The sequence below is a fragment of the Osmia bicornis genome, chromosome 10, assembly GCF_907164935.1.
Source record: "Osmia bicornis bicornis chromosome 10, iOsmBic2.1, whole genome shotgun sequence".
Lineage (NCBI taxonomy): Eukaryota > Metazoa > Arthropoda > Insecta > Hymenoptera > Megachilidae > Osmia > Osmia bicornis.
In genome coordinates, this window is record NC_060225.1 from 7599342 (window position 1) to 7620838 (window position 21497).

The 21497-nt window shown below is 42.2% G+C and overlaps 1 protein-coding gene across 2 annotated transcripts in view; it reads right to left on the reverse strand.

Annotated features, from left to right (window-relative positions):
- Positions 1–5668: 5668 nt before the first annotated feature.
- Positions 5669–21497, reverse strand: part of LOC114879947 (ubiquitin carboxyl-terminal hydrolase 48-like) — a 39945-nt gene continuing 24116 nt past the window's right edge. For both annotated transcript variants that reach the window (XM_029195389.2, XM_029195390.2), the window contains 2 exons: positions 9817–9901; positions 5669–6614 (listed from right to left, as the gene is read on the reverse strand). In XM_029195389.2, the coding sequence (XP_029051222.2) occupies positions 6592–6614; positions 9817–9901 (108 nt within the window). In that variant the 3' untranslated portion in view covers positions 5669–6591. The remainder of the gene's footprint in view (positions 6615–9816; positions 9902–21497) is intronic.

The window sequence follows — 21497 nt, forward strand, 5'->3', positions numbered from 1 at the left end:
TTCCTAACGACTAATTACTTTTCCTCGCGAAGCAATTACGATACAACGACTAATTGGACTCGCTGACAAGAGAATTTTAAAACTGCTTTTTCTTAAATAATTAAATCGCGTATTTTGTAAAAGAAATTAAAGTAATCGAGATAATAGATTTGAAAAGAATTGCACTCTATGGAGCATTCTCAATTTTCGTTGGATGGGCTCGATGGAATTTAAGGATCATCAGAATCAACGAAGGTATGCATCGATCAGTTGGTCGTCCCGAGGATCTTTAAAGATCCACGGTATTTAGGGGAGAAACGTTTCGGCGATAGCAAAAGGGTTCCTGGAAAGTCCTGAAAAAGGATTCGCGTTCCAACGAACGGTGGTCCTCGACATCTTCTACCGAAACCCTCAACTATCGCCTGCCCTTTATGATAAATAAAAATTAAGAAATTTGTAAACTTCAATTACTAGTGGCCATCCTAACTATTTATTAATGAATATATAAGAAATAATAATTAAGATGTTAGATCGATTAGTTGATTCGGATCGTGAAGCAATGATCATCCAGGCAGCACCAATTAGCCTGTTAATGCAATCAGTAAATTGGCGCCAATGTCGCGGTCGACTGCTTTCCCACAAAGTCCCAAGCAGAAGATCGGCCCAATTACGCGTTAGAGTGATAATTGGTGAATTTATAGTCGGCTCTGTCTCGGTCGTCGGTCGACGACGATCTCCTCCATTGGCCCGGGGACAAGGAATTAATTGTCTAATTATCGTTAATACTGGCCCTCTTCGCGAGCCTCCTTCTCCCTCACCTTCCAGCTCGGTTTCTCTATCGAACACCGTTTTACAAGCCATCCGTCACCGTCTGACGACACTCGTATTTATTCGTTCAAACGATGCATAATGGCGTGGACATCAATTAATTGAACTAGAAGACAATTTACAAAAGGGTGGCTAGCTTTGTTTAGTCTGATTAGAAAATTGCTGGCAATTTCATCCGGGTAGACGTACCCTCTAAAATATTATGCACGCTTCTAAGTTTGATGATTAAACTCTACGAGAAGTATGAGAAAAAACAGAACGGGTCTTGCGGAAAAAAAGAAGAACAAAAAGAAGAGAGTGGATAGACGCGACAGAAAGACGGTCCAAAGAGGATGAGAGTTTTTCGTCGCGTGCCACTCGGTCCAACGACAGGACGACTGTCGATCAACGATATATATTAAAAAAGCAACGAGCAAAAGGTCCTAGGATCGTCTTACATATTGATAGCGAGGGCTCCTTCGTGAAATCAGGAATCACAAAAGGAACCGGACGCAGGGCTGGCTACCTTTCGCTCTCTCGCTGTTCGGAATCGACTATTAATTCACGATAGGTGAAATTAGAAATGGTAATTGACGTTAAAGAGGAGGAACGAGCACGAGGGTGATTAGTTTTTGTCCGTCAGAGTCGACTCTGCTAGCACTCGACTCGAATTAGTTCCTCGCTGCATGAACGCCCCTGGAAAGGTGGACCCTCACACGGTGGTTGAAGGGAGACAGAAAAGAAATGAGAGAGTGAGAAGTGACGAGGAGAAGGGTGAAACAAGTGGGAGGGAGCGGTCTCTGGGAACATCACAAAGCACCCGGGCAAACCGCGTCTCCTGCTTCTCCTCTGCCTTTTGCTTTATTTCACTTCGTTTTTAATTCCTCCCAATTCCACTGTCAAGAAGCCAGCCGCCGACACGAAAAACTAACGGAGATACTCCTCTTTCTATCCTCTACCCGTTCGCTACCCTCGATTCTTCCTCGATCGTTCGATTACGAAACGTATGGTGATAAACTCGATGTTTCTACTTTTACCCAGAGGATCGTTCGCCTTTTCTTTCATATTTCGATGCTCCTTTATAATATGGGACATTCTGTGAGTCAAAGCAAAAATGAATGAAGTTCGACCGAGACCGAGACGTTGCCCGAGCTCTTGTCCAGGCCAGCCATGTAGAAGCTTTGCTAATGTCATTATAATGGCCCGTCAAGACATCCGACCATTTGTCTCGAAATTGCCGAAAAATAAAGGATCCTAAAGTATCTCGAGTTTCGTGCCCTCCTGCGGGAAACAGGATTCACGACTTTCTGGCGAACAATCTTTCACGGTCTCGGATGAACTTATGCGAACTGAATTTCGTGGCAGCGTTCATTATCGAACCACCTTGTCATCCCTTAAAATCGATATCGATGTAAATCTTAATTTTAAATTAGTCTATTTTCTACAGCTCTGAATTTTTTTTACGAATATTCTCTATGGATGCGATCGGTCTAAATTCCCTAGATTTCAATTCGAACGATAAGAATCCCGAGGGAAAGGTAGGAATGAACAGCTGTCGCCAACCCCAGCTGTCCCCTTCGATCGTTTATTGGGCCATCTCTTGACGGGGTGGCGAAAAAGTTCTGCGGGCCCTTCGAGTCCGATATCGTTTGCTGCCTCGTCTCTTCTCTTTCCGGCCGCGTACCTTCGTGGAACGACGTTTCCGATTCGCGTCGGGGCGGATTTTTTGTAATTAATCCCCGGCGCGTCGCGACGGCAACACGAGGTACCGGAGGGTGGTGAATAAGAGTGAAAGAAGAGCACGGCCGAAAGATGGAGAAAAATGAAAAACAGATAGAGAGAGAGAGAGAGACGAGGTGAAGAAGAAGAAGAAGAAGATGAAGAAGAAGAAAGCATAGAAGGTAGCTGGGATAGAACGGACACGACGTACACACGAAACGAAAGGGAATAAAGGTAAGGTGAAGAGATGGCGAGAGAGCGAGATAAAGAAGAAAATAAGGAAGAAGAAAAGAGGAAGAACGGAGAGACCAGTCTGCCGCGGTGTATCCGGTTTTTGCTGGCGTCAGATGACAGTCGCTTATTTACCGGGGCCCGCGGCCATCTTGCTGCGATCTGACTTAAGGAGGAGGCCCCGAACACGCAGCAGATCGAAATAAAAAGAAAGTAAAAAGAAGATGAAGAAGGGTAAAAGGAAGAAACGATCGAGAATCGAGGCGACGGACGTGGTCTCAGCTCGAATTAATCGATCGGTTATCAACGTCCACAGGATTCGTGGAATGGAAGAAATATGGCAGCCGTTCTGGGCCCGGCAAAAGAGACAGACGGCTATGTATGATTTTCTTATTGTTCGATGCTGGAATTGTGTTACCTTTCCTCCGCGGTTAACGACGGTGTCTCGTTTTATAAGTTTAACCAGCTCGTCGTTTTTCTTCTTTATTTTAATACACGTCGCCGATGCGCCAACTGTCCTCTCCTTTTCTTTTTTCCATTCATCTTTATGAGATCTGCTCGGATTTTTAAGAGGATCCTGTTCGTGATCGATCGTACGGTATCGAAGGAATTTGATTGGATAATTAGCTATTTCCTCGTTAATTATAAAAATCCAAGAAGCAGAAGCAGAGAAATTAATTATGCCTTCGCCTGATACCGGTACGTGTCCACGAAGGAAAGGGGATTCCAGGTAACGTGGTAAGCCACGTCGTACGAGCAAATGCAAAAGTTACCGATCCACGCTGGATAATGGACCAAGGCACGCTTTAATTACCGCTAATTAACATGTTCCTGGCTGATCGGAGTCGGTACCGTTTACGATCGAGACCTTAGGAAATTCTACCACAAGCGTCTTTAGACTTTTTATTCAAAAATCTTTTAAATATGATATCTTCTTCAAAAAGAAATAAATGTATCCCGTACAATCACTCGAATCGTGCGCAATGTTCGAAGACACACGCCAAGGGAATCCTCCTAATAGATAAGAGGGTGAGTAACAGAGACACCGGCGAGAGGAACGAAGAGATTCGCGATACGTTCGTGCTACAAATGAAACACTTTCATCCCTCCACCCACGCCACCAAACATCTCCTTCCTTTCATTTGTCATCTCAGCTTTGCGTTTGACTCGCCCCGTTGTCTACCACGCCGCGATAGTTTTGTCCCTGGCCTAAATCATATCGCGAGATCGTCGAACAATGTCTCGAGATCCTCGTAGAAATTCTTCGTATATCCTGAATCTTCCTTCCAGCTTCTCGCTAATGGTTGACAACGAGTGACCTTGGCTTTAGAGATCAGGAAGGGTTCCATCGAAGTCTAAGAAACGGTCAACACTTGTCTGGCAAACACCCCTTTCGCTGCTCTCTTTTGCCACCCTTCTCTTGCATGTCTTTTTTCAACTTGAAAAGAAAACTTTCTCTTCAATTTTGTTCAACTGAAGTCTGTTTTTCTTCGTATCAGAATCGATGTTAGATTTAGAATTCATCGACAAATGATGGTTGTCTTTCGAAAGAGTTAAGGTTCATCTGAATTCGAAAGGGCTAGAAATATTTGAACTTTTTTGATATAAAATTGGATCGAAATTGTGGGATCGTGTTTTGATGGTTGTACGTTAATTAGTTGCCGAGAAGTTTCCAGGCAAGGCTGGAAGAGTTCGCCTGGTTTCTAGGTGGTCCCAAATTCTCGAGTCATCATTGGCTCATTTACTTTTGTAAAACAATCTTCCCGGCAGTTCAATGGGTCTAACTACATTAAACTTGCCACTGGATAATTAAACTTCCTTATAAATCGTTGCCGTGCCGTATAGATTTAATTAATTAACATCAACCCTTGTTTTGGTATCCAAATTCTGTCCCCCGGTATGACTCTTTTATAACGCTAAGTTAATATTCATGATTATTATAATTTTGCAGAAATATAAAAAAGAATGTTCTAAATTTTAAAAAAAGGCAGAGGGAAACCGGAGATTCAGAGATGTCGCGACGGATTATTAGGGTGCGCCAGATTTCCTGCGCTAAGTCCCTTCCTTTTTTTACTTATTTTCTTTCTAATCCTTACAAATGCCACGGTAATCAAGCTTTTTCCCTAATTCGTATTACGAAGGACCCGCATGCGAGTTCTAATCTTGACGGAACGCGCCACCTTCCTTTCCGGCTATTTGTTAAAACACCTGCGCTTTATAAACAATCCCGAGGGTCCTTACAAATCCTCGCTTTCCTTCCGTTCTGAAAAATCCTACACCCTTTTTCCTCGTAAATGAAAAAAGAAAATTCATAGTGAATATTGGGAGTAAGAAGAACAATTATTATGCACGACCAGCACTACCGTGCCCTTTTTATTTTCTTACCTTCTACGACGAACAGTAAATTATTCCTATATCATTCCTAAATCGTTCGAACACACCTAATAACCATTGTCTACGCAACGACAGCGACACGCAGTTGCAGTTAATTATGTCCGGAAATTAAGAGGGAAAAAAAACATTAGCTGGAGGCGGTAATTAAAGTACGCGAAAGCACCTTTTTTTTCTCTGTCAGTGTAATAACTGGCGTTCAAATACAGCGTACGTATTAACACCATCGAATAGTTGAGCCGGGTCAATCGTGACCCAAATCTGTAAAATCCATTATATAATACAACGGTGCTGTTTGATCGTGGGCCACTGAAATTTTGAAACGACAGTAGTATAAAATTCAGAAAATAAAATGACACACTGGGTGAAATAAAAACCCGGCTCCTCCGATCGAAATCAATCTCCAACTCGAGTAAAATCTTTCTAAAAATTGTTTTACAATAGCTAATATCAGCACCTAATCAGAACGAAATGATTAAAAAAAAAGCAACACGGGTATATCACTCATGTTGCTATTAGAAACTTAAAAAACTGAGAATGGTTCGTGGAAATGATCCAAGTTCTATATTTTCTTTTTAATATGTACATCATAATTATTTGCAATCTAAGCACGTTTCATAAATTCTTTAAAAAATTGTACCAGTGCCAGCTGTTTAGGAAGGGTTAACAAAATGTGCCGAGATCTTTGTCGAACTTGAAAATCGCGAGTATTTTTTTACAAATCAAATTACAACATCTCTTTGTTATCCTTTTATAAGGTATAAAGAGAAGGACTTCTAATAATTACAATTATTATTAATACCAAAGGTGCGACTCGTCGTTTAATTACTACTGCGATAAGGCATCTTTTGATTTTTGATTTCCAAAAGTTTCCCTAAGACTCACGAGTAGAAAGATTTACGTTTCTAACGAATCTATCGACGACACACAACTCTATCGCTCTAAATAAGAAATCAAAAGACCGCATTCCTCGATCATTTTCGCAACCATCTCATCAATCACTTTCACCGTTACAATATTATTTGTTTCTCATTGGAGAAGAGAATATGGAACACTAATCGATCGATCGATAATTGCAAAAAGCGATATCGAATCGTCTTTGGATTTATTTGTCCGCTGCTTTCACGTTCGCAGCTACATTTTTTCTTTTTTTCTTTTGTTCTTCTTCTCTTTTACTCTAACCTGTGCGTAAAATATTAATAATAGTAGTACTTAATATTAATAATAATAACAATACGAAAACAATGATTCCTCGATATTTTCTCCCGAATCTTTCACCCCGGTGTCGATTAGCATTCCGTTAATTGTATATCTGTATACATTATCGTACAGGCTATATCTATATGTATATCATATAATATATGATAACTCGTGTACAAAAATATTTTATGTTAAATCGACTATTGTTATTAAACGTCTCGCCATAATGCAATTTATCTATCCCCTGATCGTTGCCGAGACAGATCAGCTTGGCACCAATTCCGTTCCTGGAACAATTAAAAATATCGTTAATTGATGACGACGAGCAGCGAAGAGCAGGAAGCTAGGAAAGGAGATTTGTTCTGGCACGGAGATTCTGCGGTTAGCTGGAAATATTATAGTGAACTCTCGTCATATTGCCGCAGATGGCAGTATAGAATTGAATAATTTTTCAAATTTTCAATTGGAAAATAAAATAAAATTAAATTAAAATTATATCACTTCGCTCGTGTGGCAATATAACGAGAGTCTACTGTAATGACAAAGCTTAGGAAGTGATTAAAACAGGAAACAGGCAATAGAGAAGTCGGGTCTTCTAAAACAAATTAAATAAAAAATTAATGAACTTTCCAACATTGCAGATTCCTAGAAGAAAATTTTTGCAAATTTTTAGTAAGAGGTAGACTATGTTGAAAATTATATTAATAAATAAAAATAGATGACAATCGTCTGCAATAGAAAAATAAATAAAAAATTTTCTGAAATTAGATAACAATAGTTTCATTAACGTAGCTTTTTTCTCCCCCAACAAAAGACTTGTCTTCGACAAAGAAACTAACTTTCAAAATATTTCTCTATGTGTACGTGAACGTGTTTTTATTCTATAGAACACAAGGATCAAAGTTGTGGTAACCATGGAATCGAATGAAACGCGATTCGCGGTTCACTGACTTTTCCGAAATGTTTTTCCGGCCGAGAAACAGGAAATGACCAGGACTCCATTCTTTCGTCGGACTGTTCTTTTGTTCCTCGACCGCGAAATCCTTTCTCGCGATACTCGCCGAGTGTCGAGGGGGAAAAAAGCTCGATCAGGGACTATTTTGTCCGCTAGATCGGGAAGCCTTGCAAAACAATTCAGTCTATTTTTAATAGAAAAAAAAAAGTTCCTTTTTTTAACATTATCCTGGAATTTGATTAAAATTCTGGGAATAAGATCAAATTCAGAGCTGAAAATACAAAATGAAAAACAATAAATTCAGATAAAAAGAATGTAATAGAAAATTAATATGAAGAAATACTGGTATAATTGAAACATTTATCGAGCTGAGGGGTATCATGCAGAATGAAGGAGGAAGTTTGAGGGGTACACACGTAAAAGTTCCTTCTATTTCCTCTCTCCCTAGTTTTTTGCTATTAGCTAAGTATACCGCCTCTGGCTTATGTTAAGCTTCGGCAATTATTTGTCATAGTCAGCTAAGACGAGAGCGGAGACAAAAGCGCGAAGGGAAAATGGGGGGTGAGAGCCCTCAAGATAAGACGTTCCCATCAATTTCACTAGGATCGTTTCCCGTTTCTACATTTCTGACCTTCATCTTGCTTGTGACACAATTAATAGCAATAAAATTGCAATAAAATTATTTTTAAAAAAGAACATAGTTTTATACAATGCACTTATTCTATATTGAAACGTGTTTGAAGTTCGACTAAAGAATAAGAGAACCCTGTCGAACAACAGAAGCATCAGAGCCTAGCGATTCCGTGGAGAAAACGGAACGAAGCCATTCAGAGAGCTCGTGAAAATGCTCGGGGCCCGTTCGGAACGACATAATAATCATCCGGCAACGAAAGATTGCGAGGAACACTCGTTCCACCGACCACAGGGAGGAACACCTCTCTTCTACCTAACTTATACTTATTATTGCATTATCTCCTTTGTCCTAGAACGATCCCAGCGAGGATCGGACAGCGAAAGTAGAATCTTCGCTAACGCGAAGGGCGATATAAATAAGTGAAATAAAGAATGCATATTAAAAGAAAAAAAAAGATATTTTCGATTCTTTATGCAACTCGGCTCATGTCTGAATGATACACCTGTTCATAGGTGTATCCTCTTCCTCTCCTCGTTCCCGTGTCTTCTTTGCCTTCTTGCGACGCTTAAACACGCGGCCAACGATCAAGATAATGTCTTCATCTCTTTCGCGAGCGGTAGATTGCTCGCGCCGCGGATCCTGCTTCTTATCTTTCCCGTCCTTTTTCGCGATAATAGCCCGTGTAATTCTAACGTTTAGCAAAAAGAAGCTTTTATACCTCTGGAGGAGAGAAATACTCCTCTTCGAATTTCGATATTTTTTCCAGACTCCAAGGAACTTGCCGATCGGAAAGTAATAAACGTTGCTAATTTCGGCTAGAACCACCGTTTCTGACACGGTGTAAAGGGTGGCCTGCTCATGAATACGCCTCGCCGCGGAGTTTCCTGAGCTCCTTAATGAACCGAGTTCGCGAGAACCATTAATAACCGAAAGCCAAGAGTCCGGAAAGAGAGAAAACCGTGGCGGGAAAAGGGACGAAGGCTTTCCAACCCCTGGGAAACGTCCAGAAGTGTTCACCAGAAGATACTTTCACTCGGAGAATGAGAAAGTAGACATTGAACTTTGACAAGTTTCGATGATGCGTAACATGAAACTAGATCGATTCATTAAAGTGATAAACGTCTGTGTAATTAAATAAAAATCTTACTAAAAACCCACCCCGTTCGAAGTCCAAAAAGAAACAACGAAGCAAGGAAGCAATAGAGTAGCACAATAATAAAAATAAACAGTAGAGAAGCTGGAGATGCTTGGAACGAAGAAACGAAGGGTAGGAGGAAGTGGTCGAATAGGGTGTCTGGCAGCCCTAATGCGACGTATCAATATACGTGGGTGCCAGTGATGGGCCAATATCGCATAAGTGGCCCGATTCACCGTCATTTGTTACGTTTTGTTCGGTCTAAGTAATTTAAGAGTTACCCTTTGCTTGCCACCCTCCCCGAGCACGGTAAAGGACAACGGGGTAGGGGTTGGCTCGAAGGAAGATTCTCCTTGGAGGAGCACTGAGAAAGAGGGTGGCCGTACTTTGCCTCCATTCTTCGGTAAATCGCGGCATATTTGTCAGATTTTTGTTCGAGAACAAAACCTCGACGACCTTTCCTCGACTTAAAGGGGTGGGAGGATCGGTTCGAGCGTCTGCGAGGGTTTCAGAGTTAAGTGGATTGGTTTCGGCGCGAACGTCTGAACGCGTTCAACTTAATTCGAACCATCCTGCCAGATAGTACTTGATTTCACGACTTCCGCACCCGAAAGGAGAACGCTGTCTTCCGTTCCAATGGCTGACTATTCTTTCGCCATCGGAATCGCGAAAGATTTTGTGAAAACCGTTTAACCGAGTCTCGCCCTCGAGTCCCGCGAATTAAAATAGTTTCGGCAAATTAGGTATAATTTTTCTTTCACTCACCCTTGAAACCCTTTTCCGGGCAACTGGACTCGGGGTTGCTCGTATCCGCCGTCACGTCCGCCTCGTTTTCTATCGGCGTGTCGATCTGAAATCAAACAAATTATACATTTTCATTTTGATCCGAGATATTCTTAGATTGTCTTTGGAGAAAGGGCAAATAACGATGAAATTAGGAATTCTTTAATCTCACGGTTTATTCTACTTTGAAAGTACTTTTGGAAGAGGAAGGAGAGAAGAAGAGCGACGATGGATTTTAGCGATGCACATAAAGGACACGTGTGAACAGCTGGCGACGTTCGTACGACCGTCTTCCCACGCGTCTTCGTGGATCACACGTGGGATCTCAGAGTATTCCACATGGACCACGGGCCACGTGGATCTCGATCCGTTCATTTTGCCCAAGGAACTATCTAACGTTACCGAAAAGCAATGGGAATCATTTATTTACTTTCAGGGCTGCCTGATCCTCTGCCTTCAAGTCACTGATTCTAAACGAAATTGTTCATTTAAAAATACCGAAAGTCTGAGAAGATTTCATGAAATAGAAGTACTCAAATTAAAGCTTAAGCTTTGATGAAACTTACTATACAAAGGTTTCATTGATGTTCTTAATATAAAATGGCTAGTCGATTCGATGTTTGAGAAAAAGAAGGGAAGACTTAGTTTTGCGTAGGTGTAATTATGCCTCTGGAACCCCTTTTTCCCACAGAACTAAATATAGCAAGTGTCATCCGATGGCCTGGACACACATGTCCCGCGTAGCCACATCTGGTCGGTGTTTCCTGCTAGCCGTCGCATCTTCTGCAATATGATTTATTTTCCAGCGAACGAATCCCACAGATTCGTCCGAGCGTTAGACCAAACAGTGACCGAAAGTGACACCATGAATTTCGAGAATAAAACACACCATTCTAAATAAAGAGAAGCTTTTTCACTTCAGTAGACGAGAGTCTTGAAATCTCTAGGCGAAATGAAAGTTCTCCAGTTTCATATCAGACGAGTCATCTTCTACTCGAACCATCAGTAGAAGATTCCCTGAATCTACAGAAAAAGTAGAAAGTTCCCAGTTTCATCGAATAGATCAACGAGCTCCGATCAGAAATTGAAACTTCTGATTCTGAAAAACATCATCCGAAGGATCGTTCTTTCGCAGAAAGCTACAAGGAACATGGTAGAAGCTCTACGGATCGAGGTCACCAAGATCAGGAATGCACGGTGCACCGCGAATTCCCCGAAGTTTCTTTCCCTCTTTCTTTCTTTCTTTCATCTCCGAAACATTATTCTCAAGCCTAACAGCGGGCCCGTCCCAGCCCCGATGATGAGAACGGAGGAACGAGGAGGCAAAGGGGGCCAGGTAAACAGCGTCTACGAGAGGCCAGTTTTGAAATGCTCGGCAATATAGTGAGTTCGTTACGAGGCTCGCCCCGACGTGGTATGGCTCATAATTGTAGACTTGCCTTTCGAGAAACACACCTTCGGGCACCCAGTTTCTCTCGACTGACACCTATTGTCCAGTGGAAAATTCGCCGATACCTCGAATAATCGAGCCACCATTTTATTCGAAATAATTTTCAAATCCCAGAATCTATCGCTGATAAAATAAGAATAAATTGGTCGAACGATTTTCCTGGTAAATTGAGTCTCAAGAGCGTACGGCAATGCAAGGATGAAGAAAGAAAAATTGAACACTGGTCAAAATATTTCCTGGCTGAGGATGAAAATTATTAGCCAGAGAATGTCTTAATCTTTGACGGTAGAACGAAGACTCGCGGTGCTCTTTTAACGTAAATTCTTTTTTCCTCGTTCCACACGGGGATGCACCTTGTAAATGGTGCAACGCGAACTGCACTCCGGTGCATAATGCAGGCTGAGGCGTCGAACGACGCCTAAGCGGTGTTTTCTTTTCCTGAGAAATTTCATTCTTTTCCCGACACTTTATTATTCCGCTAGTATCGCTTAGTTAACCCTTTCAGTGTTCGTTAAAATAGGAATAAAATAGGATGAGATGTTACAAGAATGCTTTACAATTTCCCTGTAGTTGCACGCTTCTCATCAAGAACGCGTGTCTTAAGTTATTCCCAGGCTGTCTTCAGTTATTTATCTGCCTACGCCAAAGGGGTGAATCTCACCCTTTCCTCTGACCGCGTCTTAATAAGAGCCGCAGAGTAAATAAACCCGCTCCGCACTCGTTCGAAAATTAAATTAAACCTCTAAAATAGCGATTAATAGACAGCTATTAATTTACAAAATTATACCAACGATTCAGAATAAAACGAAACGAACAGACATGTACAATGATTGATCCTTTTCCTTGCGGACCATGGAGAGACCCCCAGGACGACGGACCAGCGAGAAAGCTATAATTTTATTTTCCAAACTCTTACAGTGCTCCAATATATGAAACTCTTTCGAATAGAGACGGATTATATTTTCTACTTTTTTAACGAAAGGATCAATCATTACAAAGGAGGTCAATAACTGTGTACAATTAACTGAAAAATGTTTCTATAACATCCGGTCGAAATTGTCGAAATAATCAGTCGGTTTAGAGGAAAGCCGAGGAAAATTGTCGCGTGAAAGAGAGCGGAAAGCAGCCAGAGGAAGACTTAATACAAAGGAAGTTACGCGGTGGAAGACCGCACGGTGTATAAATTCAAAGTAGATTAATATTATCCCCGTGGCTGTCGCGGCGGCAAACTTATGGCGCTAATTCGGCCGACGAATTATTACTCGGCGCTGCTTCTAGTCAACCCCACCGTGTGTTTTGCCAAAAGCCCATGGAGAAGAGAGAGGGGTGGTGGTCCTGTCGTTAATAGAAGTCGTACGTGCTCCACAGGACACCGGGCGAAAACGTGTCTTTGGATATTACCCCTTTGATCCTCGATTCGAAACGTACGCCACGACGTTACAGTTAAAATTCCACTACACGAAACGGTGAATCTTTTTCGACGAAAATAATTCGCCCTGAAAATTTCAATTTCAACATCATTTCACGCGGCCCCGTCCACGGTCGCTCGATAGAAACGAATTCGCATTGTCATTCTAATCTTCAGGGTTACGGGGCGGCGGACAGCCGAAAGGTCTCTTAAGGAAATTAAGGAGAGACCCTGTATTGTCTCTCGTCTCGCGATAGCTACGAGAAGAGAAGCGTAGACAACAGCTGTTTAGCATCCCCGATGAAAAAGTCAGCCCGGTAATTATTCAAATTATTTTGAAGAAGGTTTTCTCCGCTCTGCCACAGAGGCGGATGTCTTTATACTCCCCTATCCCGGCTCTACCGGGTGTGAAGGAAGTGCACAGTGATCCTCTCATCGGTCTCCGACGAGCGAAGAAAAAGAGAAAGAAGCACAACAGTCACTTTGTGCGAAGCTGACTTTGCTTTAACCCTTGAACACCGGATGTAGGGTCATTCCGGGCCCGCTATTACATCTATGTACTTTATATTGTAATAAAATAATCTCGATACCTAAGACAGAAACAAGGTGAAATACTCTTTTTTAAGAAGAAAGGGTTATCGCGTGGAAGAAGCGAATCAAAGCGGGGGTAATGAATGGAGGAAAGAAAAAAACAAAAGACAGGAGTAAAAAAGGGGTGGAGAGAAGGTAGAGATTAGACGAAGGAGAAGGTTTTTAGACGACACCAGGATCGTGTTGTGTGTGGAGTGACTGATGAGTTTTCCGCTCGATTGGAGAACGGGTGAAGCGAACACTCGCTCATTTTTCTGTCTCCTTCGATCTCACCGCGTTCGCTAACGTCGTTCGACCTAAATCGCGAGTAAGTTTGATAGATATAAATATTCGGTACGTCCAGGGTAACGTATACAGTTGTTGACCCTGTTTCCAAAAGAAAAAATAAGAAATATAATGCGTTTCTTAACTCTCGAACGGCGGACCATGGAGAGAGCCACAATTTTAATTTAATTAATTAATAAAATTGAATTATCTTTCGCAGCCGGAATATCTTTTGTTCTAAACGGAATTATAATTTATTATGTAGAAAACGCATTATATTTTCTACTCTTTCAGGAAAAGGGTCGATCAAAGAGTTAATAACGTTAGCTTATTTACTTTTCGAAAGGAAAGAAGGGAAAGAAGAATTCAGACGATGGCTACGATTGGGACGATTTAAGTTGTAGGATGACTGTTGGCTGAAGATGAGACGAGCATGTCGAGGATCGAGGCACCGGGGACTCAGAAAGGAGGCACTTTAGACACGTCGCCTATCAAGAGCCGAACCATGCTTCCGGCAAAACACAAAGGCTGCCTTCATACCAGCCACCGTCCTCCTCGTCGTCATCTTTGACGACGATCAAGTAATCGAGCCTGGCCGCTCCGCTCCGCTTGTTCTTTCGAGCAGAGACCAGTAACTTGTTATCATCGCGTTAACCACCACGTGTCCCTTCCACACTTTGTATCACAATTCCTAATCAATCACCAGTAGCATAGATCCGAATTGTAAGATAAATAAAAGAAAAATATGGAAACGAAGAACAGAATCTCGAGTTCCTCGATAAAACGATCAGAGCGATAAACCGACAATTCGCAACAATTCAACACCCTTTGCGTCCCGGAATCGAGGGTGAGGGAAATACCCTGGCAAATTGCGGGCTGTAAAAGATCAAGGAGGGTCGACGAACAAAGACGACCGAGAAAAGGCTAACTATAAACAATATCCCTAATTAAAAGAAGCATACTGTCAAGATATTTAAAAATCTCCTGAAGATGAATATATTCTTCTTTCCTAACGTTAAAAAATATAGAAAAGATCGAAGGCTCGAAAGAAGGAAGAGAAAGAGGAAAGGGGTGGAAAAATAAGAGAAGAGGGAGAGGATATCAGGGTGAAAAGCAACCCTCGAGGAAACAGGCAGATAGTCAGCGGTCTTAGCGTGTCGCTTAGCACCCTATCTGCTCGGATCTTCTCTGGGATTCAACCCCTCTTCAACCCTCTACCCCTCGGGGGCTGCGTTTGTCGTGAGCATTACTCACTTTCTAGACGCCTACTTGCGAACCCCATCGTCGCAGCCGTCCCCGAGGCTCACTGACTACATTAGGGGACAAATCTTCCAGAGGTTGGCCCGGCTAGGATATTCGACGACGCGAACGGGGTGGTCGTGATGTCACCCTTGCACCGGACCAACACTTTCCACGAGCAGCACGCGTGTACGTGCGTCGACCAGAGAAACCGATAGGCGTGAATCCTTCCCGTAGATTTATAGGGCTCGCGACCACCTTTCGCTTCTGATGAGAGATTTATAAAAAGACTTCTATCAATTTCTATAATTATTAAAAACATTTTTTTCTATCGATCAGCGTATATTTTATAATTCTATTTTACGCGACAGGATATTGAACCCTGAAGGGTTCAGGATTATTATGTTTCAGTTTGTAGCTGTTGAGGTACCGTTTTCTTAACGACCGTTCTCTATTCCTATTGGCAACTAAATTTTACAAGCATCCACCGTCCAGTCTTGTCCCGAAGGATTCTTGAAAGCATCGTAAATTTCTGCTTAGAAAAGTAGCTCTTCCTGGTTGTTCGTTAAAACGTAACTGCTCCTCATGAATTGTACGGTTATTCGTTACTGAAAATACAAAAGAAGACACGACGAATTTTATGGACACTCGGTAGAACCCTTCGGAATCTATGAAACAAGCAAGGTAGCTAGGATAGGCTAGGACATCCTCTTCGAATTAGGGAAATGGGTGACTTTCTGATGATTTTTGGGCGGAGCAGAGAACGTTGAAGGGATTTATAAGAGATTAACGAGATCCACGTGTCTGGTATTATCGGCACGCACCCAAGACCACTTGTTCGAAGGGAGCAACCTGTAGAGGCTGGCATACCGCACCACTCGCACGAACGCGTACGAGAAACGAGGCAGCAGGAATTCAGGGTTAGCTTCTCGGCCAAATATAGATCGGAGTGTATGTGGGAACACGTGTACACGACCATAAATATCTCCTTTACGTTTCGTGAGTGCAATAAGAGCGGGCTGAGACCGAGCTACAGATGCGCCATGCATAATTGCATGTCAGCATTAACCCACTGACAGAGGAATTAATTTTTCTCCAACCACGCGATCACCTAAGATAAATCTCTCGGTCCTCCTTAGATTTGTTTTCCAAAAAACACTTTAGGTAGGTAATTAATCGAGTATTCGTCAAATCGACACTTCCCGTGGAAAATCCTTGATGGAAGAAATCCGCGGACGTAAGGACTTTTCTTTCGTTTCTTCTTTCTATCCCATCCCCATGACAAACGATTTTTAATGCTTTTTTTTTTTATTTACAAAGCAATATTTAATTTGCCATCCATAAATTGAATTCCCGCCTAGTATAGACGGAAGAAAAAGAAAAAAAAAGGGATTAATCGTTGAAACGTCTGAACATAGCGAAGCCATTCACGGTGCAATTGGAATTATAGTAATTACAAAGCTCGCGAGAATCGCGGCCATTATCGATTACTCTCCAGCTAATTACGATTCTCCGAGTGAATTAAAATCTTGATAATTACAGCGTTCGTGAAAATCGAGCCGTTATTAATTGACCACTTTCGTTACCGCTACGTCGGACATTGTAGCCGAGACCCTATGGTTTCCTTTCGTTTGACTTTTTATTTTTTTCTCATCGGAAGACCGGTAGCCAGAGATCGGTAGCCGGAACACCGTAATTATTATCCTTAATTGTCGAGCCTTTCGAGGATAAGATCGAAGAAAGGGTTCCGAAGGAGAAAGAGGTCCTTTCGAAGGTTGATCCTTCGGCTCTGACATGGCTCCCTTCTCTGTCGGCCAATCACCTGATCCTGCTTCCTTGACTCCTGTACCCTCTCAGAAATAAATCAATTAAGCCGATGCAGGCTTAAAAGGCATCGTCATCATCGTTCGAGCCTGGTTCACGGTGAACATAATCGAACGGGAAAGGCGGTAAGATGGAGAGAGGAAATCTTTCGAAAGGCATCCTCGCTGTATCGTCGGAACATCGTGAAAAATTCAACGGTATATAATGGCTCGTAATATTTCCTATTGATAGCTTAATGACCTTCTATCTGCACGGACGATACGAAGCTGATGATCTTTGCTCGATACCTTTTAACCAATACGACAGGGAAAAGAAATTGAAAACTGAACAGATCCATGTAACCAGCTTTCGCTCTAATGTAATCGTGACACGACGTTTCGATTTTTTTGTTTATTTATTACTTAGTCTGTTTGCGAGACTCTCACTTCGAAAATAAAGAGAGGTTTAAGGGGGGCTACAACCCTGGGCCCTGTACTGAGCCTTCCATGTACTATGTCAAGAAATTATCTTTAGTATTCCCCTTTTCCCTTATGACTGAATATTATTTAATTTTATTTAATAAATTTAATAAATTTCAATTTTTAAACCAACGGGAGGTTTAATAACCTCGAGGCCTCAGAAATATGAATCCGCTCGTGAACAGAACAATACCACAATCTACCACAAAATAACAGAAAAATCAAACCACTATTCTCCCCCTGGAATGACCGAGAAGAGAGAGGGTGTAACCCCCGTCGAAATTTCGGTTCACCATGAATTTTTCGATCGGCCAATTCCCAGCTGCGTCCAATATGAGATTCGTCCCCGGCATACGAGATCTCCTCTGTTCTTTTTTTTTTTTCTTCTTCTCTTCATCCGTTCCTTCAACGAACGCGCAACCCCCTGGCCCCGATTTTTTGCCGGGCTCGTTTCGGTTGCTCGCGATTCTCGCCTTCTAGCCTAGCCTAAGTTAATATTAATGGGGATATTTATGGGCACGGGTCAACGGTGGTCACCGCTGCCAGAGTACCACTGATAAAAGGAAAATCTGAAAATGCCATGATTTATGGGACACCATCGCCTTTTACCCACCTCACTCGATCCCTCTCCTCTTTCTTCGTCGTATCGAACTTCCCTTAAACGCTGAATAAGTTATGGGCGAGGGGGCTGCATTCTTATTTCGTTCTATGTACATATATATCTCCTTTTGCTCTATTTTCGGAAAATTTGCCAACGAATCGTGCGGATAATCTTGTTATTCGTCTCGAACCGATCGACACGGAATACGTAGAAATTCCACGGACAGTTCGAACGACGGGGAAAAACAAGCACAATTTGTTTTACAACGTAACGTAAAGATGATTGTCGAATAATCGCTGCTGGCGAAGTGTGTTTTCCTGTAAATTGAGCGACGCTTATGATCGAGGATGGTAAAACGGTTTTATGGTGATTTTATTGATTCCAAAGCACGACTTATCGCCTGTTATTGGCCGTATCCCGAACCCATTCGGTACGAACGCAACGCCGCAGGCCAGAAGAATGAAATTCTCGAACGAGAGACGATGCGAAACGACGTGGAATTTCGTTCGCGGAATTCCAGCGTGTTACCGGACCCTCCGGTACCATTTTCTACTCGGACCTGAAACGGACCATCGCAATGGCCGCTTAATTAGACGTTGACATTCGTGGATATCGCGACGGTTATTGTCAAATTTCAGCGAATCTTTGACCGAATTGGAAAATGGATCGTCTTTGAAAATAAAGCTGATGAAAATCCATCGAATCTAATTGAATCAATCGAACGAAGAAGAAAAAGAACTGATACACGAACATTAGAGTACGAGGAGGTGAATTAGACGAGGTGGAATAGAGAGCAAAGGGACGGAAAAGAACGTTCGATGAACGAATGAAAGGGAGGAATCGTACGGGAGCAGAAAGGAGAGAAAATACGCGGAAAGAAGAGAGAAATGTCCGTGAACAGGGATGAAGAGGAGAAAGAGAGAAAGAGAGGAGCGCGTCCAACACGGACATTCGTCACACAACATCAAACGCGGCTGCCGCCCGTTGGAGACCCGACCAACCGACTCTAAAGACTCCGCTCGATCAGCCATGAAGAGAGGGCACACAGTGAGGAGGAATCGCAAAAAAATGGGGAAAAATGAGTGGAAGGAGGAAACGAGCTAGACCGACTTTGTAAGCAACTCTGTTCCTATCCTTGTTAGATTTCTATTCAATTAATTTCACTCTTTTATTAACTATCACGGTAAGTAAAGGGTTTCAAATTATCATGGTAATTTATAATTATCGATGGGTACCCTCTGACGAACGTATTAATAAACAGAAGACGCAGAAATCGGCTTCGAAACCGTGAAAACTACAAAACACTATGAACGAATAAGAAATTATAGATAAAAAAGGAAACGAAGCAAAGAACCTACTACGATAGTGTGAAATATCGAGAAAAAATAAAAGGTGGGAGAAAATTGCGATCTCGAGGTGAGGATAAATGGCAACATGTATTGACTTTGTAATCGCGACCTTGAATTATTGCACGAACGATGACGAGGCGGTATTTAATGTATCGAAAGACGTTTCCAGGCAAGTCATCCCAGTCATTGTGTGTTCCAGGATTCTGAACCGGTAGCTCTGTTCAACTTCGCTACCGTCGTTGATCGTTCAATATACGAGACGCTGGATAACATTCCAGTAGCCTGATCGATATCCTATGATGAACAACGATTAGAGTCGATTCGTTTCATAGAAACGAAACTCGGAAAAAATACAACTACAAAGTCTGAATTTCTATAAAAAATTTCCCTCGAATTCCTCAGAATTCCTGAGAAAATTTTCTTCCAACAAATTCGTTACTTGACCATGGAGAGAGCTGAAATTTTCAATCGACCCAAACTCCGCTGTTCAATTAATTAATTATCGCTAATAATTTTGCGATCTTCCGCTAAAATGGATGAAAATTTCGCGAAAGAATTTTACTCAGTCGAGGAGCTTCTTGCATACGGATTGGTCCACGGTTATCCGCATAACTGCGAACAATTATCTCTCGGTTACAGATTTTTCAATCGCGTTACGGCCACGATAGCGTGCCGTCGACCGTTAAAAAGAAGCTAGACGCTCCTTAAAAGGATTTATCACTGTCGTTACATCGACCGTCAGGGCCGATAGGTTGTTCGAACTCGACACTGGCCGTTTGCTATAATTACAGTCATCCCTGCTAGAGAAAATTTACCAGCCCTCCCTCTTTTTTTTTTGTTACCCTCGTTACACGAATTAGTCCTATAAAAATCATCAGCCTGGAATTCAGAATTTTTATTCGAATTCCTTCTTTCGTTAACTTTCACTGTTAGACTGACTTTCAAAGATGACTTTACAGACTGTCGAAGCATGACTGAGAGGAGAATTCAAAACTCGTCCGCTCACATTGTCGCCCCTTCATTTTTCCTAAAACACCTTCTTCTTTCGAAGTCTAAATTTAAACGGTGAAACAAATACGTATGACTTCTTTCGACTAGAAAGGTGTTGCGGCTTTGAACGGTCCGCTGCCTCGGGAACACCACTTCTTTCTATATTTTATTCTGTTAGTCAGATTTTCGTAGGAAATTCCTCGTTTCACGCTGGAACATTGTGTCGGATTTCTTTTTATCAAGTTGCACAAGGGAACAGGGAGGTCTATCTCGTAGATAACGATTTTCACTGCGACGATAGTGCATCGCACAAGTCGCTTTCGTGAAATCAGTGAACCGAAGGGAAGGAATGCGAAGGAATGCGGGAATTATTCGGCCGGTCTCGCTTCCCAAACGGACGGGTAGAATTTTTCTTTCGACCGGCGGCTAAGGCGGCGGCGACAGCTTTTAACGCGACAAAAAGCAGACACGTTCGTTGAATTTTTCACCGAATCTTCGATCCTCGAATCCTTCGAGTAATTCGATATCATTTCTTAAAACGATCGAAAATTCGCGAGAGTAGCTCGATTCGGTAGATAAAGATTTTTCCAAGCCGAATCTCGAGACGTTCGAGGTAATCTTGGTTGGTGTTAAGAGGCCAATTAACGCTTGTAATCTCGGAAAGCGAGCTTCCCGGCTAATCCTGAGACAAAATCGCTGGTCTTGCCGTTATCTTGGACCATTGCCTTAGTTACTTATCCATTGTCCCGAGTTTTAGGGTAACGGTGGCTAGATCCTCGATCTAAATTGCACGTGTTTGTCACTGTCCACGGGATAAACGTATCGTTCTGATAATAATTAAGAGTCGAAAGTCTATCTTCTAAATTGTGAATTCAAACGATCGTTCGCGGTATCAAAATTAGAATAATAATTTGTTCCGATTCAGGAATCGATCCGGTATTACCGCGACTTCGTCGGGGATTAGGATGTTTGAAATCCGAACGTTAATGCGCTAATCCACCGTTCGAGCTGAGAAAAAGTATGTCCACGATGAAAAAGCTGAAATTGATCGTGTCTGTCCGTGGCGAATGTAGCTGACTAAGCCAGCAGTTATGCCCGGTTCTACACGGTTTACCTAGCACTATCTATTTATCCAACTTGTCGAACACGCCCTGCTTCCTCGACCTCTCTTTCTCTTCCCTCCAATTACGCGTTAAACTCTTTCATCTATAAAAGTATAGAGTTTAAGATCTACCGAACGATCGATCCAGTTTCAACAACTGATAATTAATTCCACTTTAGAAAATTTGTTAACTACGAAAATTGTTATCCGTACTAAAGAGACAAATAAGAATCCGTGTAAATTGAATCAAGGAAGCAGTTTCGGCTTCCTCTATAGCCTTCTTGCCAGCGGCCTTCCTCAGTCTCTTGAACAATCCTGAGGGTCTTGTTCGAATGCTTTCGCGCAAGGAATGCGATGCCACGAATAACAGAACGAAATGGACTACGG